The following is a 27,864-nucleotide window of genomic DNA, read 5'->3' as shown; positions in this document are numbered from 1 at the left end:
TAGCACCGTGCTGTATCAGAAGAGGATAAAAATTCAGGAGAATGGCATGGAGTTGGTTATGAGTTAAAAAATGAAGTTGTTGTTCACACTGTTAAGACTTTATTTTTTTTTTTTTGTTTTTGGGAAAAAACACGGTTAAGACTTAAGATTCAATATTGGAGACTATTAAATTGGTACGGATATGTGAAATTGTTGTTCACCTCCGCGTCTCTCTCTGAGTACTGTCTGGTTGAGTATCTCTCTTGTGAAACAAGGAAAGGGAAGAGCAGGGATCAACGCTCGGTTGGCCTTTCCCTATGAGAAAGCGACGTGGCTCCCAACAGTTTCTCAGTTTTGAAGCAAAGTCTAGTCATAGTTGTTGTAGTAGTTGTCGTTGTTGGTGATGTTGCTTGTAAATTCAGATCTCCTAGGCACTTCGATTCTATGATGGTTTTCTTCTCGTTTTAATTACAATCTCGGAGAGGTCACTGTAAAGTGTCAACAGGATTCAGAGCCTTCTCCACTGGTACTCTCTTTGCCCCCATTGATCTCGCTACCTTATTCTGTTGAATTGTTATTTCTTTCTGTAATAATTTCGATGTTTTCCTGTTACTCGATTTACAGAAAGAAAATGGTGGTTTCTGGTCCTGTGACGACGGGTCAGGTACGCTTCTTCAACTCCCTTTACTTTCAGAATTCCTTTTCTATTTATTCTTTCTTGGTTTACGTGGTTGTGGGCTGTTGATGTTCGAATGTTGAAGTAGAACTTGTTGACTTCTGTTTGTTTTTTTATATAAATTAGTTTTTTTTTTGAAGCTTTCAGTGAATTTCCCATTAGAGATCCATGGGACATTTTGATCTTGAGGCGTATGTTTTCTAACTATATTGGACCTGTTTATATACTTTTGATCCGGACTCAACCATTGCTTATTTTCTAAAATGTATAGAAACATGATTAAATCGTGAGCTGAATAAGGTTTTTCTGTTCACTTAGTAAGCGGATTACCCTAATTGAACTATACTATAGCTTCTCCTACTGTAAATATGTTAGTGTTTTTCAATTTGGTTGATTTGGAGGACAAGACCAGAAGTAAATTCACATGTGGTGTTGGATGCTGAGCATTTTGTTAATATTCCATATTTATTTCCCTGGGAAAGAAGAGCATGCATAAGTAAGTGAAAACATAAGGTTAAGATCTAATGTTGCTTGTGACGGCACTGTTCTGTATACAAGTGCCAGAATTGCGTGATACACCAAAGAAAAGGAAAATAGAGAAGAAATGAAATATTTTTTGGATGGGTTAGTGGGCATTCTGCCAACTAAATGTAACAAACCCTAAGAAAGATATCAGTTTTCCGAAATGGAGATAATTATTCTACTCAATGGAGTCCATTGCATAATAACTAACAAGGTTGATGGTGATTGAGATTCTGTTTCAACTAAATGAGGTGGTACCTAACATAGTTGTCAAGGCGCCGCCTAGGCGACCAGGCGGTTTTGTAGTGGCCTAGGCGACCTCCGCCTTATTGCAAGGCGTTTTTATATTTGGTATGTCATTTACTTAAGATATTATCCATAAATAAGCAAATACCCCCCTATTTGAATCCAATAAAAATAGTTAAAAAATAAAATTCCAAAAGGATAAAAATTCAACCCCCCAGTTCAAGAACAAAAACTGGATTTTTGACGGTAGGTAAAATTTTTAACTTTCTAATGTTGGGGTTTTTCTCAAATCTAAAAATTCTATAAATCCTAATATGGTAAAAAATTGCTAAACACCAAAAGTGCGGTAAAATATTCATTTGTTTTGATATTTAAAAAAATATTTTCTTTCAGAGCAATTTTGATAGTATTCGCGCATAGCAAGGTTTGACCGGAACATAATTTCTTCAATATAAATAAAATTTAAGAAATTTTGGATTTGTTGGAAAGTTGGTTTTGTGCTCTACCTAATACTAAAAGTCTCATTTAAAAATAAAATCATTTGACTAGTCAAACTTCCTAGAGAACAAGAACATTTTTCTAAATCGAGGACAATTTAATTATTTAAAGATAAGATCATATTTTCTAAGAACGGTATAAACCAAATGTATGTTTGATTGTTTCAAACTTCCAATAGCTTGCTTCTTCAGTTCTGTTGTCTTCTAGTTCTATGTTGATTTTTGATGATTTGATGTGGCTTAATATTGATTTTTGATGACTTGATGTGACTTAATGTGGCTTAATGTTGATTTTTGATGATATAAGGTATATATTGTAGCATACTAAAATATTGTAGCATACTAAATAATGTTAGAAAAGGGGGAAATAAAAAAATAACACTTGGGGGCGCCTTGGTTGCCCGCCTTGCCGCCTAAGCGCTTAGACACCCCTCTAGCGCCTTGGTCGCTTTGCCGCCTTGACAACTATGGTACCTAAGGTGCTCAGTTAGATTAGAGACTGAATTATGCATATTTAGAGATGAGCAGGAATGGAGGATGATTACAATGCAATGTCTGGAGTTCACATGAAGAACTCAAAAAAGAAAGGTATGGGATAATTTTCCTAGTGACATTTCCTTGGATCAATTGGCAGTTCAATCCCTCCACAGAAAAGTCTGTGGGGAATAATTATCTTGATGACGCTATCAGGACAACTGAAAGCTTTGTTCCTTCACGCTGACCAAACCAAAATGGCTCTGTTTCTCCTCAGAAAAAAGAGTTAGAAAAATAGCATATCCCTATAGGTTGTGTGCACAAGCACCATTGGGCCACTTTCCCTTATTATAATTAACTGTGAAGTCCATGAAATACAAACATATTTGTTAAGTTTCAATATTTTTACCTCTATTTGTCCACCATAATTTTTTTTCATGCCTGTATTTGAGTGTAGGTACATTTTATATGGTGCTTCTCTTCTCTTTTCGGTACATGTTCCATGTTAAAGCTTGATTGAAATATTTAGTCATGCTTTAATTTGACTATGTTGCAGGTTTCTTTTTTGCTTGGAATAGCCCCAGTACTGATTGCATGGATATATTCGGAGATCCTGGAATATAGAAAGTATTCATCTCCTTCCAAAGTGTAAGTCATTTGTTACACCTGAGAGACTTTAGAATCTTGCTTGCGATTGCTTGACTGTGATATTATTTTGTATAGAATAATTAAGCACTTTTGCCTTCTATTACTAAAATCTGATCTGAGCTGTTTTTTTTTTTGAGATTTTCACTTGCTTCTGTATGAACCACAGTTAATAGTTCATAGAAGTGTAATGCTACTATTTTCATTAGTTATTGTGAGTCTACGACTCACTAGATTTGTATGAGAACCCAGATTTGTTTCTACTTGTAAATGATTCACCAAGGAACCATTTGTACGTTATGGAAATATAAAATTATAATTTATTATGATATTATTTTAAAATTATATGTATAAATATTTTTTCTGTTAAAAATCATCATAGCTGGACAAGTTAGCTGTATTGTTATGTTTATACTTTCTGAAACACTTTTTGTGCCCTGTGCGTGCATGCTCTCCACTTCTCCCAACTTCCTATATGGCTCATGAATGTACCCACTCAAGCTTTTGATACTTCTCCGGATAGCAGCCATTCAGATTCCAATCTGGTTGAATTGGGTGATGAGACAATTAAGGATGGTGATCGAGCCACTTTGCTGGAAGGGGGCCTTACAAGATCAGCATCTGCAAGGGTTCACTATTCATCAGTCAAGGCAAACCTAATCAGGTCAGTGGTCAGTAGACAACTGGTAATACTTTATCCTGATAGAATTTTGACTTGAGCCTTGATGGAAGCCCGACTTATTTTCTGTTTGGGTTGCCATGGTTATCTAGGTTTCTAACTATGGATGATTTGTTCTTGCTGGAGAACCGAGCAATTTTGAGGGCCATGTAAGCCATTGTTCTTGGTAAACAGTGTTCTTATCCAATTGATGCCTCATCATTTCTCACAAGAATCATGCAACACCATGTAGGTCTGAATTTGGAGTTATTCTGATCTATTTCTACCTTTGTGATCGCACACACTTGTTTCCAGAGTCCACTAAGGTGCCCCTCTCTTTTCTCTGCTTATATTCTTCCCATGATTTTTCATGATTACTTTATGATGGATACTCATTGAGGGAAGTAATTGGCTTTGACAACTGCATACATGTAATTTGTTTGAACACCATGAAAGAAAACATAGCAACACACATCTAATAGAAATCAACCTTGTTTCAGTGCCTTAATAAACCTTGAAACACTTAACACAAAGATATATTGCTTCATTAAAAGTTGCATGACTTTAAATTCAAGGTAAAGAGTGTAAAAACTTCATTTGCCAACTTACCCATTTGTGGCCTGCCCCTTAAATGTATCATTTAGTTTTATTTTCTTGAGAGATTCTTCTTAGTTGTTAATTTTACTGTCCTGATTATGTTAAGAAAGATGAAGTACAAGGAAGAAGAAATAAGAAAAGGGAAGGGAGAAGGGAGACTAGGATCACTTATAATTGAATCTTACTGAACCTTACCTTTGCTCTTCAGTGATGCTAACTTGCTTCTGGTATTCCTCTGCTTATACCTTTTTTCTGGCTGCTGTAGAACGTAGTCTTCTTGCAATTACCCTCGCAGTGCTGGTGGATAAATTGACAGAGAACTCTTACAACATGAGTAATGCCAGGAATTTTGAGGGCAATGTAGGGCTAAGTCACAAGTGACTCAACCCCAGAACAGGATCTCGATTACAACCAAATCAGAATACTGATATCACTCTCAGTAACAATACATAAACAACCACCCAACAGTAGGTGAACACTAGGGTAACCCTTACAACTCTAACAATATCTCGTAAGGATTTAGAATAACCCCAGCCAAAGAGAATTACAAACAGCAGCTATATAAGGCCTATCACAGGTTATCAGTAAGGCCCAAATAACCAGAAAACAGACAATATTCAGAACAGTAACCACAATGGTTGGATGGAGCCACTATTCCTGTCGAATGGAAGCCCAATAGGTCTGAACAAAACCTCCAAAACTCAGCCTAATATGACGGTCAGATGCTGAGATAGGAGCTGCTCATGAAATTAGAAAGCTGGTTCAGAAATTAGTAAGTAACGTGTTATAGACAAACCCGGCCATCAGATCTACACCAAACCAGCATTGAAGTGGGGGTCTTGAGTGTTGATTCAGTGCTCCAAATTCCAGCAACAACAAGTGGCTGGATTCACAGATCAATGGAGTTGAAGTTGCAACAGAATTCTTTAAGAAAACAGAACCACAGTCCTTTTTTGGGCTTTTCTATCACTGCACCAAATAGGACACTCTTCTATTGATCTGAAGGAGATTTCAGCACCAACAATAGCTCTCGGTTGGTCTCAGTTGTGCCGAAAAAAAAACTCAGAACATGCAAGTAGAGATAGGGTATCGATTCGAGAGAAGGGAAGATAAAAGGATAGCTGGATCAAGCTTCTCACTCTCTTCTAGGCATCTCACCTAAAAGGCCTCTCACCTCACTGTATCACACAGTCCATTGCGCAAAGCAAGCTTCAATGTGCATTCGTAAATCGTTGGGGGGGGGGATACTCTATGTTCTTGCATACATATTGCTTGATATTGGCTAAAACAGAAAATAGAAACTAAGCAAAAAGCGAAGTACTAGAAGTCCCCTACAACTCTACAAGGAAATTTTGAGACTTGCACACTAAGCTAACTAAATTCATAGATAAGAAATAAAATAGAAAGTTCTAGGCTGAACCAAATTAGAAAGTAAACAAACAAAGAATCTGTAACGCCCCCAAATCCATCTAGGAGTTTAGGTCGTTAACGGTCCACAAGATCAATAGTCTTAGTGAAAAGGAACCGGAGTGTGAACCCAATTGTAAATCAACATAGCCTCAAATACAGTAGTAAGTGTATCTAATCACAACCATTCTCTTAAACACAATGGAAGTCTTTAAATTTAAACAATAATCTTTGGTCCAAATCTCCCAAAGTCTAACTATTACATTGTCTCTTAACCCAAATTAAATCTAAATTACAACCTCCAAACTTTAAATCAAAATTAAGTCAATTACAAGTTCATATAGGAGAACTTGGCAATGTCAAGGTTTGAGGGCCACGTCTTCTCATGATCATGAACAAGACAACAAAGAAGATTGTTGAGGCTTCGATTGATAACCTCCGTTTGACCATTTGTCTGAGAGTGGAATGCCGACAAAAATTTCAGCTTTGTGTTAGTCTTCATCCATAAGGTCTTCCAAAAGTAACTTATGAATTTCGCATTACGATCAAACACAATGGATTCCGACAGTCCATGTAGTCGTACCACCTCTTTGAAGAATAGTTTGGCTATATGGCTCGCATCGAACAACTTTCGACATGGTATGAAATGAGCCATTTTAGAGAACCTGTCCACCACTGCAAAAATAGAGTCGTGCCGCTCTTGTGTTGATGGCAAGCTGAGGATAAAGTCCATGCTGATATGTAATCATGATGCATGTGGTATGGGTATAGGTGAGTATAAACCTGTGTTCTGCTTCTCTCCTTTGGCAAGTTGGCATGTGCAGCATCGCTGTATAACATGCTGAACATCTCTCTGTATGCGTGGCCAATAGTACGAATCAGCCACTTGTGACAAGGTCTTGTCCTTGCTAAAGTGTCGACCCATGCCGCCATATGTAGCTCACGAACAAGGTGCTGGCTCAAAGATGTGTTAGAAATTCACAGATGTGTCCCTAGGAAACGAAAACCATCATGTATTGAGTACTTTGCATCAGTACTTCCTTGCTGTAAAATTTCATAAACGTTAGAAAAATCAGCATCAGATAGATACTCATCTTTCATGTGATCAAGGCTGGTGCTATGGGTGGTGAAGGTATTCAACGTAAGCACTTTCCGACTCAACGCATCAGCTACTTAGTTCTCCTTTCCAGCTTTGTACTTCAAGGCAAAAATTAACTCTTGGAGATAAGCGATCCATTTGGCATGTCGATTGCTTATGGACCTCTGGGAGTGAAGATATTTCAGAGCTTCATGGTCTGAATAAAGTATAAATTCCTTAACGATGAGGCAGTGCCTCCAATGCTTGAGAATCTAAATCACGACATAAGTGGAATATCGCTTCTTAGCTTCATTCAACTTTTCACTTTAGGTGATAGGATGCCCTGCTTGCATCAAAACTCCTCCAATCCCAACATAGGATGTGCCAGTGGCCACTTCGAAGATACTTTAAAATTTGGGTAAATGAAGCACTGGAGCTTCTATCATCTTCCATTTGATCAGTGCAAAGGCCTTTGTGGCAGCTGTTGTAATTTGAATTTGCCTTTACTCTTCTTCATGCTCTTGGTAATAGATGCCATAATAGCGTTGAAATTCCGAATGAAATGACGATAGAATGATGCTAGGCCATAGAAACTTCTCACCTTAATCAAAGTTTTGGGAATAGGCCAATCTACCACACTCTTGATCTTCTCGGGGTCAGCTTCCACATCTCGAGATGACACAATAAAGCCAAGAAAAACCACCTTAGGTAACATGAATGAACATTTTTTTTTTAGGTTGATGAAGAGTTTTTCAGCATGCAACACTCTCATCACACGCCTCAAATGGTCTAGGTGTTCATCTTGCCTTTGCTATGTATAAGAATGTTGTCGAAGTAAACCCAAGGTTCGAAAACTCGGGTCTCGGAGCCATCTCGGCCCAACCCAAAACCGAGTTGAGCCGAGATCTCGGCGAGTTTGTGTATTTTTTTTTTTTTCCGACTCGGAAGCCCATCTCGGTGGGTTTTAGACCTCTTTTGGGTCCGAAAATCAGTATACAGCCTATTTTAGGCTATTTAAACACAATGGCATTATCAGATTTTGCAAAAACAAAGTCCAAATAGGACTTTTACATCAGACCCTTAGTTGGTAGGCGACGATGTATTAAAATAGCATACTATATACATTAATGACATAATTTATGTATATAGGACTCAAACAAAACATTCAATTAATAGGAAAACAACTTAATAAGCATTACAAATGTTAAAGTGAATAAGTGATACATCAAATTGCTCAAGCTTAACAATGTTACAAGTTACAACTATCATCACATATTCATTCCCCATTTATCCCACATAGTCTTCCCATGACATATTGTTGCTCTACTGTTGCATATAGTTCTCCACAGCATTCATATAAGAGTTCTCATCCACATATGTCAAGACCCCTATCCTAGGGTATAGCTGTTGCACAGTGGCGTTAGACCGTTGCCATGAAGTGTTAGATCCACTGCTTATGTTACTGTCATATTGAGGAATGTATGGGACTGGGAATGTGGACCCAATGCTGGAATCATGTGTTGACTGGCCAAACTGACCATAGGCACTATATTTAGAACCGGTGCTCTCCTGGCCATAATCATAGTGATGATGAGGTTGATATGATTGCCACGACTGATGCTCACTACCAGTATCCATACTCATGCTTCCAAAATTTGCTAGCATGGTGTTCATACTCGTGTCATCATACTGAGGTTGGTTGTGTTTGCGACCCGTCCTTCTCTTGTACGTTTTGCTGTGGCCACTATGGTCTTGATCTTGTGTGGCATGTGTAAACTGAGACTCACCTGTGAAATGCACAGGGTCCTCCTGCATTCCCACTTCATGCTGGTATTGCTCGCGCATCCCCTTATGACGATCATCATAATAACCACCACTCTGCATGCCACCACCACCACCACCACCACTACCACTACGACCAGCAGGGTTATCACTACCAGTAGGGTCATCACCATCACCATCACCATCACCACCACCATCATCATCATCATCAGGAGCAATTCCTGTTGCATCCTCAAAAGGTCTCGGTGACTCTAAATGTGCACGCCCCTCTTGCGACGTATAGTCGTCAACATCTGTACCGGTTACGGACGCAATGGTGGAGTCGGGCCTACCTCCAGGCTCATCCATCTCTGGTACACCACGATCCCTTACCCACTGGAATAGGGGAGCCTCATCATCATCAGAGTCCTCCTGGAATATGTTGGCTAGTTCGATGGGATCTTTGTCATTGTTCTCAAATTCTTCACGTATGTGCTTCATCCTTAGTCTCATATTATAATGCACATACACCAGCTGCTCCAGTCGTTGACTACCCAATCTGTTCCGCCTCTTTGATTGTATCAATGCGAATCTACTCCAGTTGCGCTCGCACCCAGAGGATGAACAAGTTTGTGAGAGCACTTTGACGGCTACCTTCCTCAGGTTGGGTAAACTTGTACCATAAAGCACCCACCAGTCAGCTGCATTATAAACATAGAATATTAAGAATATGTGCATTCTAAAGGGATAAAATTATAATTCATAAATGTAATGTCACGCCACATTGCCACCTACCAGGGTCTGACTTTTATCTACCCTCCATTGCAGCTTTTCGACTGAAACTTGCTGAGGCCTCTCTGAAGAATTTCATCTATTTTCATTTTAAATTTCAAATAGTGTTAGAGGCATTAGTATTTGCTATTTAGTAATTACATTTCTTTACTTACTACCAAAGTACCAAAGTCCCATACTCTCACCTCATCATTGCAGTCAGATTGTGTCTTGGCATTGACCTCCAACTTCTCAATAACAGTTTCAACCGCCGGTAACAAATCCGTGTCTAGCCCAAGATTATGCGAGTACTGGTACTTTGGATTCAAATAATATGCTAGTAAAGGGGAAACCACAAATAGAAGCTGTTAGTGACTTAATACTTTTGAGTTTTGAATATGTAAATGTAAAAACTCATATAAAGTTTAAAGTATGTTGAAGTGTTGAACTCACCAGCTTTATGCAATGGATGACTCAAGTGCTTCTCCCATCGCTCATCAATGATGTTAAGTATGACCGAGCACTTGGGGGTATTGCAGCTCGGACCATTTCCTTCATCTTCTCCAGGGCAACGTATATGTGGGGCAAGGTAGGCTTCTTCTCCGTGTCAACCATCTTTAGTACTGCCACCATTGGCTCTAATATGGCAACAAATTTATACAAGTTCTTCCAAAATTGATCACTTGTAATGGTCTGTTGTGCTGCCTTCCCTTCTTCTGTCCTAGAACCTTGCCAAGTAAACCATTGTTCACTTGCAAACATTGACCTCAGACTTACCACCTTCGTCTGAAAGCTTTTCAATGCAATGTAATTGGTGGCAAATCGAGGGACACCAGGCCTCACTAAATCCCCTTTGCATTTTTCCCTCATCATGGCTAAAGCATAATCATGGTTATACACAAAATTGGTCACTTGCCTGGCCCTATTGACCATACCAGCCACCAAAGCTTTTTTCCCCATGTCCTTCAGCATTAAATCAATAGAATGGGCTGTACATGGAGTTCAAAAGAGGCGGATCCTCTTACTCTTCTTGTTCATCAATTTCTCTCCAGCCTTCTTAAAATTAGAATCGTTATCCGTCACAATTTGGATAACGTTTTTGTTCCTATATCTTCCTCCACCACTTACCTCAGTAGCTTATACAAGTATGATGCATCATTTACATGCTTTGATGCATCAACAGACTTCAAGAAGACAGTCTTCCCATTACAACTCACCATGAAATTTATAATGGATTGTCTAGTAGGTCCAGTCCAACCATCAGCCATAAGAGTAACCCCATATATGTCCCACCTTGGCTTCAGACCCTCCATATACTCTTTTAACTCCTCTACCTCTTTTGGCAAATATACATTATATAACTCATATGGTGTAGGCCCCTTCCATCATGGGCTAGCCCTCTCTGCAGCGTCAAGGAATGCATTATAATATGTTCCTTGTGCTACATTAGCTGGAATGCCATTGTAAAGCATGAACTTGCTGAAGGCTTTCCGTGCTTCCTCTTGTTTACCACCAAACACTTGCGGGATGGTTGGCTGGAAGGCATCTTGTTGCCTAAAGGTAGATGGATCCTGCTCAAAAATGGTATTTGGGGAACATGCTCGTGGTCGGGCTTGGGGCCGTGGGATATCTCTTGTGCCAGTACTTCTCCTCCTCCTCTCATCTTGTTGCACTGGTGCAGTTGAGCCAGATCTACCAGCTCCTCTTGCTTGCTCATATGCTCTTATATTCTCAAAATGAAAACTTTGCCTACTCTCTGCCAAAGTCTGCTGGTAAATCCTCCATTCAGCCTCTGATTTGAACTCACCAGGTGTAGGCCTATATTCAATATCATCTCCTACTCCTCCACGGATCTCTACACCAGGCCTCTCTAGAACTGCCTCATCAAAAGCTATTTGTTGTCTTTCCCTCTCAGCTTTCTTTGTTCATACTCCTCTCAAGTTTTGTGCCATTGCCAGTTTCACTTGGCTCGGAACATTTCGGCATTTTACAACATCCTTGCTCAGACCAGACAAATGTTTCTTTAACCTAGTTGCTCCTCCAGAATTTAGAATCTTTCCACAGTATTTACACTTTGACTTCTTTTTGTCCTCAGACATCGGGACCCTATGTAGTCATGCTATATCCCCCATTGTGTAAGAAATATCTTATTTTTTACACTGTTACATAAAAAAACATGTATTAGTAGCTATTACAGACTTAAAGTAAAGTATTAAACACTTAAAGTATTGTATTCATAACCATTAAACATAATATGAAGCTACTAGAACAATCAAATACCTATCTCTTATTTATTCCCGAACTCTAGTATTTATTTATTAATTAAAAATAATATTTACAATTTTTATTAAGAATAATTATACCTTCAAATATAAAATATTATAACATAATGATGTATCATCATTTGAAGTTGGACATTATGTACAAATGTTGTGCATAATTTTCCAACAAAAACAGGTATTTTTCCTTAATTTAATATATTTTTTAACTATTTTAATAATATTATTATTAAATCTGAAAAAAAAATAATATTTTTTTTAATGGGTGAAAAAAAAAAATGACTCCATGAGGCTGTAGAGCATGCAAACTTGTCTAACATATATCAAAATCACATCCAAACAATAAGTATTTATCCTATTTTTTTTAATTTCTTTTTTGAAAAAATTCATTTTTTTTCCAGAAATTATAATAAAAAATTTAATAACCCAAAAAAAATTCAGCCTCCATCAAGTGATAGATCGGCCAAAGTTGTGTAACATAACTCAAAATCACATGAATCTACCAAGATTTCATCAATTTTTTTTGAAAAAAAATAGATTTAGGGAAAATGAGTTACCTTTCAAAAATCCTTCAAAAACTTGATCAATCTTGCAAAAGTGAGCTTCAATCTTCAGTTTGGCAGCAAAATCACCTTCCAAAGCTTTGAATCCAAGCAAAAAATAAGGGTAGAAGAGAGGAATTGAGAGAAGAAGTGAGAAGAGAGAGCTAAAAGATGAGTAAAGAGCCTCTTGACAGAACTCGGCGAGTTCTGTCGAGATGGCTTGGTTTTAATAAGTTAAATGGGTCAAAATCACCTTGGCCCAGACCCAAAACCATGCCCATGACCCGAGATCTCGCCGAGATCTTGGAGAGATTTTGAATTTTTCTTCCTATTATTTATATACCCACCCGAAACGAGATACAACCGAGATCTCGGCGGCGAGAAATTGCACTTTTGCCACTCGATGCCCATCTTGACTCGGTATTACGAAAAACCGAGAATCTCGGCGAGATCTCGCGAGATTTCGGACTATGAGTAAACCACGAGAAATTTGATGATACATGGTCAGAGCACTTGTGTCATGACTCGCATAAAAGTGCTTGTAGCATTGGTAAGACCGAAGGGCAGAACTTTTCACTTGTATAGTCTTTCTTTGGTCTTGAACACCGTCTTCCATTCATGTCCGGGGCAGATTCGTATCTAATGATAGCCACTCTTCAGATCAATTTTGCAGAAGATGGTAGCACTGGTCAGCATGTCTAACATATCATCAAGTCTAGAAATCAGAAACCTATATACTTAACGGTTATCTTGTTGATGACTCACCTGTCAATGTACATATGCCACGTACCATTTTTCTTTGGAGTAAGGAGTACTGGTAAAGCACATGGGCTCATGCTCTCCACGATAAATCCCTTACGTAGCAAGTCTTCCACTTGTCTTTCGAGCTCGGCATGCTCAATAGGGCTGAGACGATAAGTGGTAGGTCATCGAGCAAGTCATCTGTTACCAAATCTGCAAAATCAGAAAGTAACTCCCTTATAGGTTTGGGAAAGTTAGTTTCAATTACAGGCTCAACTTCTTTGGTAACTAGTGGTAATATTAAACCCGTTTTTTCGCTGGTTGCTAAGAATTCTTGATGAGGTAAGGCTAGTAGCCTTTGCTTCGCACGCTGCCCTTGCTTGTACTTGCACCTTCTTGCCATGTCTTGCCATGTGGAAATTTTGACGACTGCTTCTTGACTACAGATTTCAGAATTTGTTGTCGTTTGGCTTGGGCAGCTCTAAGCTTCAACTTCATCATATGTTGAGTGGATTCAACACTAAAGGTTTACCTTTAAAGTCAAAGAAACACTGAGTTTTGGTACCTCCCACGAGCACATTGTTGTCATATATCCAACGTCGTCCAAGTAGATCATCAGTCAACACCATAGGTATGATGTCACACCATACGTCTTTCTTATAACGAGAAATATTTGAAAGCACTGGACACCGTTGTTTAATTTCTAAGGTGTCGTTATTGAGGAGGGATACCTTGTATGGTTGTGGGTGTGATTCCGACTTCAGTTTTCCTTCAATAACGAAGGCTTGTGACACCACATTAATGCAACTGGCGCTGTCCACTATGACTTTTGTGGTTGGCGATCCACTTGTCCATCAAGGTGTAGAATATGCAATGGTGACGCCAGTCTTCACCTTTTGCTTCAGCGATCAGAATTCGATTGACGACATTAATCTCATAGATTTCGTCATCATTATCATCATCTAGAGTAGTGTCGTAATCCTCTCACTCAAGAGTAGCATTAATAATCCAGTCATCATCTACTTGGGGCTCACAGACTAGCATCTCGAGGTTGGATTCAATGGCTGCCATGACGGAATTTGTTTTGTGATGTTGCGGACAGAATTTCGCAAAATGTCCAAACCCGTTGCAGTTACAGCACTTTGTAACACCTCCATTAGGCATAGGAGCCTTACCCCTATCCGCTGTAACTTGTGGAGCGCAGGGTAGGGAATCCACTTGGCTTGCTTGCTGAAAATCTTTCTAGCATCTCTGGATGGTAGTTTGAAGCTTTGAGTAGATACTTTGAGCTATACTTTGAGCAAATCTTCAGCATCCATTGCCTTCTCAAAACAAGCGTTCAAACTAAAGATGTTGGTCACCCCCATCTTGTCACGGATATCCGCTCGTAACCCCAATCGAAAGTGAGAAAGTAGCTAGTCATCATCTTCATCCAAACCCTTACGCGAGAGTAGATCATCAAACTTATCCATGTACTCTTCAACTCGCAAGGACCCTTGACGAAGGGTGTTAAGCTTGTCATGGAGCCTTCGTCAAAAGGTTTGGGGTGAATACATTTTCTTTTAACATATCCTTCATTTTCTCCCATGTAGTAGGTTCTTGTCGGCGATGACGTAACTTGTCTTCATGCTTATGCCACCATTCCCTTGCTGTCCCCACTAGTTTGGTGCGGACCAACTTCAGTTTAAGCTCTTTCAAAAGGTTAAACCAATCGAATTAATCATCGAGTGCACATAATCAATCATGGAACTACTGTGGGTTGAGCTTCCCGTTATAGTCCTTCAATTCCAGCTTCACCTTCTGCTTGTCATCGAACTGCCGTGGATTTGTATCACGATCAAAATGTGCTAGATTGTAGTCGCTATTGGGGGCTGCTGTGTGTATAGTCCTTTATGCTTTTCGAGGAGCACGATTGACTGTCGATTGCTGCTGTCCCCCCGTTTGTGAAGTGAATGAGTTGAAACGCTGCGCCATGGTGGACAACCTTTCTGTCAACTGTCGAACCACTTCAACAACATTGTTCAAAAACTTGGCGAAATCTCGAGAATCTGGGATATCTCAACCTGCTCGAGATGAAACTTTATACGAAAGATAAGATATGCAATGTTTTGACTGAGACAACTGAGATATTGGCGAGATTTCAGTACCATTTGTACGATAGCGCGGAAATGACACAAACCCATATATAAAAAGCCCCTATCTCACGAGTTCATTTTGAAATTTCAACTTCACTTCGTCTATTTTATGAGTTACGATCTGGAGAAGGGCGAAAAGCCTGCAATCTTTATTTTTTTTGCTACATCACCACTCAATACTATTGATACACTATTGGAGGTTGCCACATCACTACAAAGAGATCATTTCCTGCCACATCAGCCATACATGCATCCATTCCCATCTTATGAAAGTGGCTCAATGGCTGGTTCTTCATATTACGGTGACCTATACCCTAGGATAGATTACATGCATTATGTAGATGAGACCATTTACAGGACAGCTGTGGTGGACTACTCTCATTTCTTCTTGAACACTATGATGTGACATTCATATGTCATGCAGACGGAGGACAATGCACGTCGGCTCCATTGGACCATGAGTGGACTTGATCCAGCATGTCATAGTTCATCTCAGTAGACAGTCACAAACTTACAGTAGTGTATTGTTGGGACATGGAAGATTAGGGTGTCTATGACATATGTATTGTTCACTATACTTGGGTGTCAATGTAATACGCATTGTCCACTGTACTTTGTAGTTTCTACTTTAAGTTTTTAGCTGATTTTTAAATAATTATTCAATATTATGTGTCTTCACATTATTGCATAATTTACTTGTTTTACTTGCCAATTATGTCTCATAGCACTCAAACAATGTGAAGAATAGGGCAATATTACATAAGGATTCGACGTTTACTAGCAACCAAGGGTGCTTTTTTTTTTTTTTTTTTTTACAATTTGAAGATTTAAATATGTTTATGAAGCCTAAAACAAACTTTCCCTAAAGTATCAGAGCCAACTATGACCATTTGCCCACCGAAACATCAAAACGAAACAAAAAAAAAATGCAATGTTTTGGTGAGATTTCAATTGTCTCAACCTGGTTGAGACACCGTAACGAGACAAGTTTTCGAACTATGTTCAACAAGATGAAGATCAGTAGCTTCTGAAGCCTGGTTTGGGCTACTGGAACTCCCCTCAGCCATAACTCAGATACCAATTAATGTAGAGCTAAGTTGCAAGTGACCCAACCCTAGAACAGGATCTCAATTACAACCGAATCAGAATACTAATATCAATCTCAGCAACAATACATATACAACCACCCAACAGTAGGTGAACAATAGGGTAAAGTAACCCTATAAAACTCTAACAATATCTAGCTAGGATTTAGAATAACCCCAACCAAAGAGAATAACTAACAACAGCTATAGAAGGCCTGTCGCAGGTTATCAGCAAGGCCCAAATAACCAGAAAACAAACAATGTTCAGAATAGTAACCACAAGGATTGGATGGGGGCCATATTCCTTTGGAATGGAGGCCCAACAGGTCGGAACAAACCTCCAAAACTCAGTCTAATATGACAGTCAGATCCTGAGATATGAGCAGGTCATGAAATTAGAAAGCTGGTTCAGAAATTAGCAAGTAATGTGTTATAGACAAACCCAGCCATCAGATCTACACCAAACCAGCATATCTTGAGTATTGATTCAGTCTTCCAAATTCCAGCCGCAACAGGTGGCTGGATGCACAGATCAATGGAGTTGAAGTTGCAACAGATTTTGAAGAAAACAGAACCACAGGCCTGTTTTGGGCTTCTTCTATCGCAGCAACAAATAGGGAAGTCTTCTAATGATCCTGTTTTGGACTTCTTCTATCGCAGCAACAAATAGGGCTGTCTTCTAATGATCTGAAGGAGATAGCTCTCAATTAGTCTCAGTTATACAGAAAAAAACTCAGAACATGCAAGAAGAGATAGGGTATCGATTGGAGGGAAGAGAAGATAGAAGGATAAATGAATCGAGCCTCTCTCTCCTAGGCATCTCATCCACAAGGCCTCTCACCTAACTGTATTACACAGTCCATTGCGCAAAGCAAGCTTCAATTTTCATTCATAAATTGTGGGGGGAGACTCTATGGTCTCGCATACATATAGCTTATACTTACTAAAATAGAAAATAAAAAGTAAGCAAAAAGGAAAGTACTAGAAGTCTCTTACAAGGAAACTTTGAGACTTGCACACTAAGCTAACTGAATTCATAGCTAACAAATAAAATAGAAAGTTCTAGGGTGAACCAAATTAGAAAGTAAACTAGCAAAGAATCTCAGCCAGCTGTCCCCCACAAATTGGTTTTTGGTGAACCAGAAAACACCCAGTTGCATGTCTGGCCCGGCCCAAGGCTGGTTGGCCCGATGGCCCATGGTTCTGGTCCACTTTTGTAGGATCATGGGCCAGACCCCTTGGTTCTTGTGGCTGTACTTGCGGCCCAAGAACCTGTCTACATCAGAGGGTCTCTTACATTCAACCTAAAAGATGATATGCATTGAGCTCATAACACAACTGGTTGCTTATCTCCATTGAATTCCGGATTTCTGTCTCTTTAGTTGACGGATATTTCCTTTAGCATATAACTATTAGCTTTGGAATGTGCCATCTCATTGTCAATTGAAACACCTTAGGAGAAGAAAGGAACCACCTCCATTGCCTAAATCATTGTTATCAAGCATTTCCGAGGATTCTCAATTTTAATTAGAAATGCAGTAAACATTGTATGTCCACTTGTAACAATAAAGATTTTAAGACAATGCTTTTTTAGCTAATGTTAGAGTACAGTATCTCTTGAACGTGATCTTTCTTTATTTAAGAAAATATCATATTAAAGGTATATATTAATTATAAAAAGGACGGTTGGATGAGGAATCCAGCAGCAGTGTGTATGGATGTATGGAGAGAGAAAGAATACCACAAAACAGCCCTGTATCCCTCGCCACTATCATGAACCTAATCTCTACAAAGCATGGTTGAATGTGTCAAAACAGATGCAGTAATGTTTGTGATGATTGATGAACCATTGTAATTTTTCTCTATGGTTCTCAATACAAAAGCAGGAACAATGTACCATACATTTCTTGAGCCCCCTATTATGTAGCACGTTCCATAGTTATCAAGGCGGGAAGGCGACCATGGTGTTTTAGACTGTCAAAAAGCAAGGCGACACTGCCATGGCGGCAAGGTGCCCATCTAGGCATCCAAGGCGACCAAGGAGCCTGGACGCCAAGGCGACGCCTTGATAACTATGGCAACACTCTTCTTTTTGCCAAAACAGAGTCTGACATAAATATCCTGCAACTAAAAGACTGATGCAGTTAAGGGTTTCCAATTGGGCCAACTAGGCCTTGGAATACTATATTTTGGCCCATGGTTGGGTTCTTTGGGTCTTGGGCTTGTTATATTTGGATTTAATCAATGTAATGGACCTCTTTCATAAGCCCAAAAGTTAGGATTTAAGCGGTACAGTGGATTAAGTAGATGGATAAAATTTTGTGGGTTTCATTAGTAGATTTTTAGGATTAGGCCCTCTTTTAGTTCTTTTAGAAGTGTTGTTTTATGGTTTTTACTATTTGGGAAGTCTATCTTGACTAGAATTCTATTTCTTTTTAAAGCTTGCAGACAACCTCCTCAAGGATTAGAATGGAATGAAATCTGGATTTTCTGTTTTAGAACATTGATTGGAATGTCACCTTCCCTCCCCCACGATCTTCTCCCTGTCTTATCTTTTCTCTCCTATGATCCCTCCTTTTTCTTTTCTTTTTTCTCCCTATTATCTTCCCTCTATCTTTTAACTGATAACCTATTTTCCCTTTCTTTGTTGCTGCCGCATGCTTTTAAATAGTGCTATTATGTTGCTGGGTTTCTCTGTAACAGCAAATACTTCTCTACTTGATCTGCATCAATCACTTGTTGATGCAGATTGTTGAAAATATGGTGACATTTAGTAGTATGGTGGTGTTTCAATGTTAGTGGTGACGTTTATAATTTGTTGTAGTAATTAGGTTTATGTTTATGAGTCATACTGATGTTTAGTATTGTGGTAATTTTTTTTAGTGTTGCTTTTATGTGGGTGTGGGTCATTACAGTCTTTGCAACTAATTGACTTTACTATAAATGCAATATACTATCTTTTTTTTTTTTTTTTTTTTGGGGTAGAATGCAGTATACTATCCACAGTTAGGGAAGCTAAGCACAAACCATGGGCTATTCTCTTTTTCCCGTGTAACATTTCTCTCTCTCTCTCTCTCTCTCTCTGTGTCTCTCCTGGTTCTCCTCTTTTCCTTCTTCCTTTCTTCTTCTCTGATCCTGAATATATTAACTCTGATTTTGTAACATGGTATCAGATCCATGAAGAAAAATATATATATATATATATATAGGACTCACCCTGCGTCAACTATACCTAATGTTCTCTACCTGTGGCAACTGTTCTTGATGGTTTTCTTGAGTTTTCTCTCCTGTGGCAACTCTTATTGATGTTTCATATCTGATCTACCTGCTTCAGTTTGGTTGGTTGCTGTTTTCCTTCACAGTCCTGATCTGACTACTGCTGGTTCTCTAATGAATCATAATAAAATTTACTGGAGCTTGGCTCTTTGATGTTTTCTGCTGGTTCTTCTACTAGTGGCGGTACCCCTGTTTTTTGACCCAAATTCAGATTGCTATCTTGGTTCAAATCTTCTCTGTTATGCACTACTTGGCACTGGAATTTGGTATTCATACTATTGGCATCATTCCCTCTTAGTTTTTTTTCCTTACCTATTGTTTTTTTCATCAGTTTATATAACCTGCTCTGTTTTCTGGTTTGACCTGCAACTTTCCAGCGCACCAACTCCACCTCCATTATAGTAGTACCTTCTGGGATGAATTTGTCCACCAGGGTTGGGCGATGCTGCTCTTAAGAGTTTCAACTCTGTTTTCCTTCCTTTCATCATGTTACAGCTCAATTGTGGTTTGGGTTCATTGGATCTGTTTCTTACGTACGGTAGAAAAATACCTACCTCTATTAATTAGTTTTACGGACAGTTCTTTTATTCCTTCAAGAGCCCATTCCTTCATACCCCGTTTTAAATTATCCCTACTATTCGTTTTGAAATTCTAGAACCCCTTCTTTTTTAGTTCTGTTTTGTTTAACCTTTACCTGCTCTGAAATCACAGATTTGTCCTCCCTTCTTTACTTTAATTATTATTCTGCCCCAAAGGGTCCAATATTATTGTAATAGTTACAAAACTGCCACTACTCATTCAATTTGAGTTACTTGTCACCTGTGGGTCCATAGCGATCCCTTGGATCCCTTGGTTGCTAACATATTGACTCCATACCCTTGCGACGTGGTCAGCTTGCTGTCTGATAGTTTTGATGGACCTTGTGACTTGCTGTTTGCCATAGTTTCTCAACGATTGATGTCTGAGGTCAAATCTGGGATTTATGTAACTACAATGGTGATCTACAAGATCTGATTTGGTCGAAAGAATGCATATTTGCTGCTGACATTCTTGGTTATGTGTTTTTTTTTGCTGCTGGTGCTAGTTGTTGCTGCCATATGATGATCGGTTATTCTTTGTTGTCTTCCTTTCATTCATTGTCTGCCTACGTGTAGTGCTACACATGAGGGGGAGATTGGAAATTATTATCTGAGATATTTGAAGATTATTATTATTTATTATCAACTCAATTATCAGTCATAGTGTCATCAATTTGAAGATTATTATTATTTGCTCGTGTCAACATCAATGAGGTTTTTTATAAAGATGGTTATTGTTGTTCACAACTACCTTATGTTCTATTTGTGGTTCGCCGTCGCAACCACCTTATGTCGTATTTGTGGTTTGCTGCTACCTTATGCTGTATTTGTGGTTCACAACAATCTTATGCTATTATCTGTGGTTCACAGCAACCCATGCTGTTCTTTTATCTGTCTTCTTTATGAAAATTACTACTTGCCTTCCTTACGAAGGGCTTATGATGTTGTTGCTGGTTTGGTATTCTGGCTTGCGGTTGGCATTCTCAGCTGCTTATTTTGTTCATTGCTATTTTTTTTTAATTTGCACTAAGATTTTTCTCTGCTGTTGTTGCTAGTGATTGGTGTAGTTGTGTCAGTGATGTGCCTGGAAGATGATTTTGCCGTGGTTCTATTATTGCTTACCACTGGATTCTATGATTGTGTCTCTTCAAGTTGGTTCTACAGTTTATGTTTGGTCTTACTGTTCTAAGCTGGAACCTAGGATATAGATATGCTCCAGCTTGAGGGGGAGTGTTGAAAATATGGCGACATTTGGTAAAATAGTGGTGTTTTAGAGTGACTGGTGACGTTTATAATTTGTGCTAGTATGTAGGTTTATGTTTACTAGTCATGGTGATGTTTAGTATTGTGGTTTTGTGTAGTAGTGTTGCTTTTATGTAAGTGTGGAGCACTACAGTCTTTGTAACTAATTGACTTTATTATAAATAGGGAAATTTACGAATACCCCCCTGTGGTATGGACTTTTTACCGATGCATCCATCTGTACGTACTTTTTACCCGTACCTCCCCTACTTTTCATATTAATTGATAAGTTAGTCTAAGCCGTTAGTTGTTCCCGTTAGATGTTAAACTTTTAACTGAACTGACCAAATTGCCCTTCAAACTTTTAACTTAAACTTTGAACCATATTCCCAAATCAAAAAGGAGAAGAAGGAAGGGCAGAAGCCTTAACAATTCCACCTCCACACCTCCCAGGCGACCACCTCTAGCGGAAGCCCTAACAGCTCCACCATTGTTATTGCTTTTCGTTTTGTGGCCCTTCCTCATAATAGTAATCATAATTTCATAACAAAAGCTATATTTGATACTCTCTTCTCCGCTCTTTTTCCCTCTGTTACTACGATTTTCTAGACTTGGAGTATGACTAGCATGGACATGGAGTGCAAGTGTTGTTGGAGATTGAGATTTGTTTAATGTAAGAGATACCTGGTAAATGACTACAAATAAGATAAGATCCATTCTGGACCTAGACAAAAATTCAGAAAAAAAAAAATTATGTAAGAGATTGATGAGATGATATGAAGCACAGCCGCAGAAACAAGTTCTAACAATGCCCAACTCAATCAAAGTTTGGTTCGAGTGAGATAAGGGGGAAAGAGGATCCGATGATCTGTTTGATCTCTTATCTAAATCTCCCCAAAATGTCATAGAAGAAAGATGAGAAAGAAAAAGAGAGAGCTAAAAGAAAGCAGAGAGGAGAGAAAGGAGGAAGGGGGTAATGCAACAACCATAAAACTTATGCCTGCTTATTCTGGTTTGTGTTTGTGTTCAAAGTAGTGAGGCGATGCAAGGAAACAGCCAGGGATTATGGGAGACGGGAGATGAAGGGAATAGAGAGAATCATGCTTTTTCTCCCAAATTTGTTACAAGAGTCATCCACATCAGATGATGATAGATCTGAGGTAAACAAAAATTAAGTCAAGAGCAGGTTGAAAGAGAAGAAACAGCAGTGGAGAAAGAGGGAACAGTGGAGAGAGAGAGGCTGAGTTTAGTGGTGGGGTTGTAGCCGCGAAGTGGGGGATAGAGATATCACAGCAGCAAAGAGTTGGTTTGCTCCAGCGGATAGTTGAATGATTGAGAAGGGCGAATGGGTGTGGGATACACAAACCAGTGCACAGCCTTACCGCGACGAGACGTGACGACCCGCGACGAGCTTGGTTAGCAAGTTGGATGACGTAGTCACTGTCGGAGGCGGGGAAGAAGAGTTACAAGCAGAGAAAAAGAGTTGCAGGTGAAGCAGCCTATCAAGGGTATTTTGGTCCTAAACTTTCTATAAAATACATCCTGTTTGTGACTAACGGGAACAACTAACGGTTTGGACTAACTTATCAATTAATATGAAAAGCAAGGGAGGTATGAGTAAAGAGTGTGTACAGATGGATGCATCGGTAAAAAGTACATACCACAGAGGGGTATTCGTAAATTTCCCTTATAAATACAATATATTGCCCACGTTTGAGGAAGCTAAACAGAAACCGTGGGCTGCTCTTTTTTTCTCAATGCAATGTCTCTTCTTCTTGTTCTTCTCTGATCCTAAATATATTAATTCTGATTTCATGATTTCGTAACACATATCATAGGGAGGATTTGGGGGATATTCTAGAAGATCTAGAAGAGATTTGAGTGGGGAATATCCTGTTAAAGATATTCCAGCAACTATGGGTATTGTGGGTTTCACTTTGTGACTTCTTTCTATTTTTTAGGGATGGATAGATATGCTACAATCCGGCCATAGTTTCTATTTTGTAATGTTCTAGATATTTTCTATTTTGTAGGAAGACTTAAGTTGTAAGGGATCCTCCTACCATGCTAGAGGTTTCCTATTTTGTTGGTTTCCATGCAGTTATAAATAATGGAGAAGGGTTTTAGACTCTCGAATGATTGAAAAAAAGTGAGTTTTGACTTCAACCTTGGTGGTGATGCTGTCCTTTTGGATTGTAGTGATGCAGTTCCAGCCCTCTTGGTGGTGACTCCAATCGGACCCTTCTGTGGTGATTCAATAAAAAAATTGGAGTTATACTTGAAGCTCTACAACCACATGTTGAAGGCAAGTTGATTAAGGAAGCCTTTGATGATGAAGACACTAAAGAGGAGCCCATGATCAGAGTTGAAGGTAAATTGGTGGATGATCTGATCGAAGATCAAGAGCCTTCTACAGAAGATTATGTTGAAGAGGAGCAAATGACAATCGACTCTTTTGTGAACGAACATGTTGAAAATTTTCTTCTGCAACAAATCTTCAACATCATCTCTGATTTTTTTTGTGAGAAGTGACGAATTGTTAAATCAAGGCAACTGGTCAGGATGCCGATCGAGTGGTGTTGATTCTACCCTACCATAAAACTTGAGGACGAGTTTGTTTTTTCAACACTGGAGGAATTGATGCAGTTAAGGGTGTCCAATTGAGCCAATTTGGCCTTGGAATACTTTATTTTGGCCCATGGTTGGGATCTATAAACCTTTTTTTTTTTTTTTTTTTGGTTTAATTAATGCAATGGGCCTCTTTTGTAAGCGCAAAAGTTGGTATTAAGGAATACACTGGATTAAGTAGATGGATAAGATTATGTAGGATACATTAGTAGATTTTTAGGATTATGCAGTCTTTTAGTTCTTCTATAAGTTTTTTTAAAATATTTTTTTATTGTTTTTACAATTTGGGAATTTTATCTTGACTAGACTTCTATTCTTTTTAAAGCTTGGAATCACCCTCCCCCAATTATTAGAATGGAATGGATCTAGATTTTCTGTTTTAGAAAATTGAGTGTACTCTCTCCCTCCCCCCCCCCCCCCCCCCACCCAAAACGATCTTCTCTCCTTCTCTTTTTTTTTCTCCCTATTATCCTCCCTCTCTCTTCTAACTGATAGTCTATTTTCCCTTTCTTTGTTGCTGCCATAGGCTTTGAAATAGTGCTATCCTGCTGCTGTTGTTTTCTGTAACAACAAATAAATCTCTACTTCATCTGCATCAATCACTTATGCTCACCTCCAGAAGAACCTGCCATTCGTTCTGCCATTAATGACTAGTATTTTGTACCTTCTCTTAGGTAACCCTCCATACTAATTGTCATTTTTAGAAGTCTTCACTTTATGTTCTTTCATCATCTTTTACATGCAATGCCATACGACCCCTTAAAGAGTTCTTGTCTGGCACTTATAATTCTCGAGTCATTTTTCTCAAGGTTCATCATTTCTTTCCTTGAGTAGCAGGGGTTGATGATATGTCCTCATTTTTTGGAACACATAGATCATAATTAGTTATCCAACCTTAACAACAAGACAGAATACGTTTGTATTTTGGTGCTTTGGCTCATTATAAGTACTTCAGGCAGTTTTAGTAAATTCTTATTCCTAACGAAGCATTGTTTCACCTCTCTTATTTTAAAGTTTCTTTTAGGTATGAGCGATGAAAATTACATCAAAATACAGTCTACTAATATTGTGTCTGTATAATTTTCTGTTCCCTTTGACAGAAGTACAATCGCGACCTTTTTCTGTTTCTCTACTTTCTTTTTATCATAGTTTCAGCTATTACTTCTCTCAAGCGGCACCATGACAAATCAGCATTTTCTGGAAAATCTTTACTATATTTGAATCGGCATCAAACTGAGGAGTGGAGAGGATGGATGCAGGTTTGCGCTCCTTGTCCATGGAATAGAATTTCCTTTACCAAGATAAAGGAAGGCTACCTTCCTCCCAGCCCCCCCTCCCCCTTCCTTTTCTAATGCCCTTCTTCTTATTGTTTTTACCAGGTCCTATTTTTAATATACCACTATTTTGCTGCCACGGAGATATACAATGCAATACGTGTCTTCATTGCTGCATATGTTTGGATGACTGGATTTGGGAACTTCTCTTATTACTACATTCGGAAGGATTTTAGTCTTGCACGGTTTGCTCAGGTGAATTGATGGTTATATAGATGTTGTCGTCTTTGCTTTTAAGAGAATATTTCTTCCTTGCATCTTGGTTTTCTTTATTAATACAGGAAAAAATTTCTTTTGTTCTATTGCAGATGATGTGGCGGTTAAATTTGTTTGTGGCATTTTGCTGTATTGTTCTTAATAATGATTATATGCTCTACTATATCTGCCCGATGCACACGCTTTTCACTGTTATGGTGTATGGAGCACTTGGTATTTTTAATAAATACAACGAGATAGGATCTGTGATGGCTTTGAAGATTATAGCATGCTTTTTGGTGGTTATTTTGATTTGGGAAGTCCCTGGAGTTTTTGACCTATTCTGGAGTCCTTTGGCATTCCTATTAGGTTTGTAATTCATTGAGATCTTTATTCATTACTTGTCACATTGTTGATATGCTGGTTTGGCCATAGGCATAATACTTTTTCTTATGGCAGGTTACACTGATCCAGCAAAAGAAAATTCACCACGCCTACATGAATGGCATTTCAGATCAGGCCTTGACCGTTATATCTGGATCATTGGAATGATTTATGCTTATTATCATCCCACGGTAATGGCATTTATGCTTATTACTGCAGCTCTGAATTTAACATCATTTTCGCACTACCAGCTTTCTTAGTTAAACCTGTTGCTAAATCTTCAATTTCTCCCCCACCCCAAAAAAAAAACTTGTAGGTTGAGAAGTGGATGGAGAAGCTAGAGGAATCTGAAAGCAAGCAAAGACTTTCGATTAAAACAAGCATTGTGGCAGTTTCTTTACTAGTGAGCTGCATAACCCGATGACTGCTGAATATACTACTATGATAAACTTCTCCCCTACACTTTTTTTTTTTAAAAAAAAAAATAGTTTTCAATCTTAAAGAGTTCTCTGTTCTAATAATTTTTTTGGATCTCGTCTAATACTCTCTCCTTTTAGGCTGGTTATTTGTGGTATGAATTTATTTACAAGCTGGACAAGGTTACATACAATAAGTATCATCCTTACACTTCGTGGATTCCCATAACGTGCGTATTGGGGATTTTTTACAGTATGCATTTATGAACTTCTGGTTTTTTGAAAATGAGTATCTAGGGTAGTTTTTGCCTCTTACTTGCTCTTGTTGTTTTTGGTCCAGTGTTTACATTTGCTTGCGAAATTTCACACAGCAGCTCCGCAGTTTCTCTTTGACCCTGTTTGCGTAAGCTCCACATTTCTAGCTCTACTTTAACGCTTCAGACTTCTACGTTTCCAGTTTTCTTCATTTATTTTACTTTTGATTATTAGGTGGCTTGGCAAGATAACACTGGAGACTTACATTTCCCAGTTTCATATCTGGCTGAGGTGTGCAGACTTCATAAATTCAAATTATCTTCCATTGGATATATCTAGATGGCAGCACATGTAGTTAAAAGGATCGAAGAAATTGTATGGTTTTCCGATCTATTGATGCCGTCTCTGGAATTATTCTGGCCTTGTGCATGCATAGTATAGGAAAGCCCTAATATATATATATATATTTTTGGAACAATCTGCAGATCGAGCATGCCAAATGGACAGCCAAAATGGCTCCTTGTTTTTATTCCAGATTACCCGTTGCTAAACTTCATGCTTACGACTGCTATCTATGTCTCGGTAAGAAGGTCTCTTAAAAAATGTGGGATGTAAAAATTGAAAATGAATATGGATGAATTATTCTTTAGTTTCTTCATTCATTGCCTTCATTCTCCACTTGCTTCTGCAGATATCATACCGGCTCTACGAACTGACCAATATACTGAAGACAGTTTTTATACCCACAAAAAACAACCGGCGGCTTCTAGAGAACTTCATTGGTGCAGCTGTCATTGGATTGTGCTTATATTGCATCTCATTAATCCTTCTTCTGATTCGTTAAACACCAGTATGCCAATTTAACCACTTTATATAAAACCAGTATCTAATTTATGAGGGGAAAAAAGGAAGAGTTATATTGTGGTACCATTCTGGGAGTACATATGACAGTACTAAGCATATGACCATTACATCGTGGTAGAAAAAGTGAACCACACTGTGAATTGTCAACACAATGTCATGTATTTCAGTCGCATATGGAATTTACTTTTCTTGATTAAGTATTCCAGTAAAGCTCGCTGGAACTTGCAATGCTGGTGCTCGTTCAAGAAAGTTTTCCTGGAATACCTGGTTCAGCTGTTCAATTCTCAGAAAGTAATTGCACATACTATGGTGTTATGCATTATTATCCTCTCCATAAACACTTGAGCTCATGCTTTTATGTTTGAATCCTGATCACTATCTCATGTTCCTATCAGGCACGACAGATGGCTAAATAGAGATCAGATATGGTTACAAAGTCCGTTTCTTGTTGGAGTGTGAAAATTTCTGAAATTGTGAAACCAGTCAACTCGGAAGCCATGGTTTGTGAATCTTACATGAAAGACAAATGTGTTTCCAACAATTTTGAAGACTAAGTCTAATATTCTGCTTGGCACCACCAAGTATTGACTCATACTGAT

General features: G+C 38.6%; 1 protein-coding gene across 6 annotated transcripts; it reads left to right on the top strand.

Moving 5' to 3' along the window:
• Positions 1–242: 242 nt before the first annotated feature.
• On the top strand, positions 243–27,864 carry LOC122640923 (protein REDUCED WALL ACETYLATION 1-like). 6 transcript variants are annotated; one of them, XM_043834209.1, is made up of 17 exons: positions 243–505; positions 604–643; positions 2,951–3,042; positions 3,566–3,703; positions 3,811–3,867; positions 3,951–4,023; positions 24,918–25,076; positions 25,197–25,346; positions 25,460–25,715; positions 25,806–25,921; positions 26,047–26,133; positions 26,288–26,376; positions 26,487–26,549; positions 26,636–26,692; positions 26,874–26,983; positions 27,093–27,251; positions 27,670–27,864. In XM_043834209.1, the coding sequence occupies exons 2-17, from the start codon at positions 611–613 to the stop codon at positions 27,675–27,677; spliced, it is 1,647 nt and encodes a 548-aa protein (XP_043690144.1). In that variant the 5' UTR covers positions 243–505; positions 604–610; the 3' UTR covers positions 27,678–27,864. The 6 variants fall into 6 exon arrangements, 5 of the variants coding, with proteins under 5 accessions (XP_043690144.1, XP_043690145.1, XP_043690143.1 ...); XM_043834210.1 differs by having other exon boundaries at positions 244–505; positions 26,887–26,983; positions 27,661–27,864; XM_043834208.1 differs by having other exon boundaries at positions 244–505; positions 27,661–27,864.

Source organism: Telopea speciosissima, chromosome 9, assembly GCF_018873765.1.
Source record: "Telopea speciosissima isolate NSW1024214 ecotype Mountain lineage chromosome 9, Tspe_v1, whole genome shotgun sequence".
Lineage (NCBI taxonomy): Eukaryota > Viridiplantae > Streptophyta > Magnoliopsida > Proteales > Proteaceae > Telopea > Telopea speciosissima.
The sequence above is the reverse complement of the archived record's forward strand: the minus strand, read 5'-3'. Positions and strand labels throughout refer to the sequence as shown.

What these genes read in the sequence shown, in the direction of transcription:
- LOC122640923 (XM_043834208.1), top strand. Translation starts at nt 611, where the DNA reads ATGGTGGTTTCTGGTCCTGTGACGACGGGTCAG. An exon ending in AGTGGAGAGGATGGATGCAG is followed by an intron (nt 25,077 to 25,196) that starts GTTTGCGCTCCT and finishes TGTTTTTACCAG; the next exon opens with GTCCTATTTTTAATATACCA. An exon ending in CAGTTTCATATCTGGCTGAG is followed by an intron (nt 26,693 to 26,873) that starts GTGTGCAGACTT and finishes TATATATTTTTG; the next exon opens with GAACAATCTGCAGATCGAGC.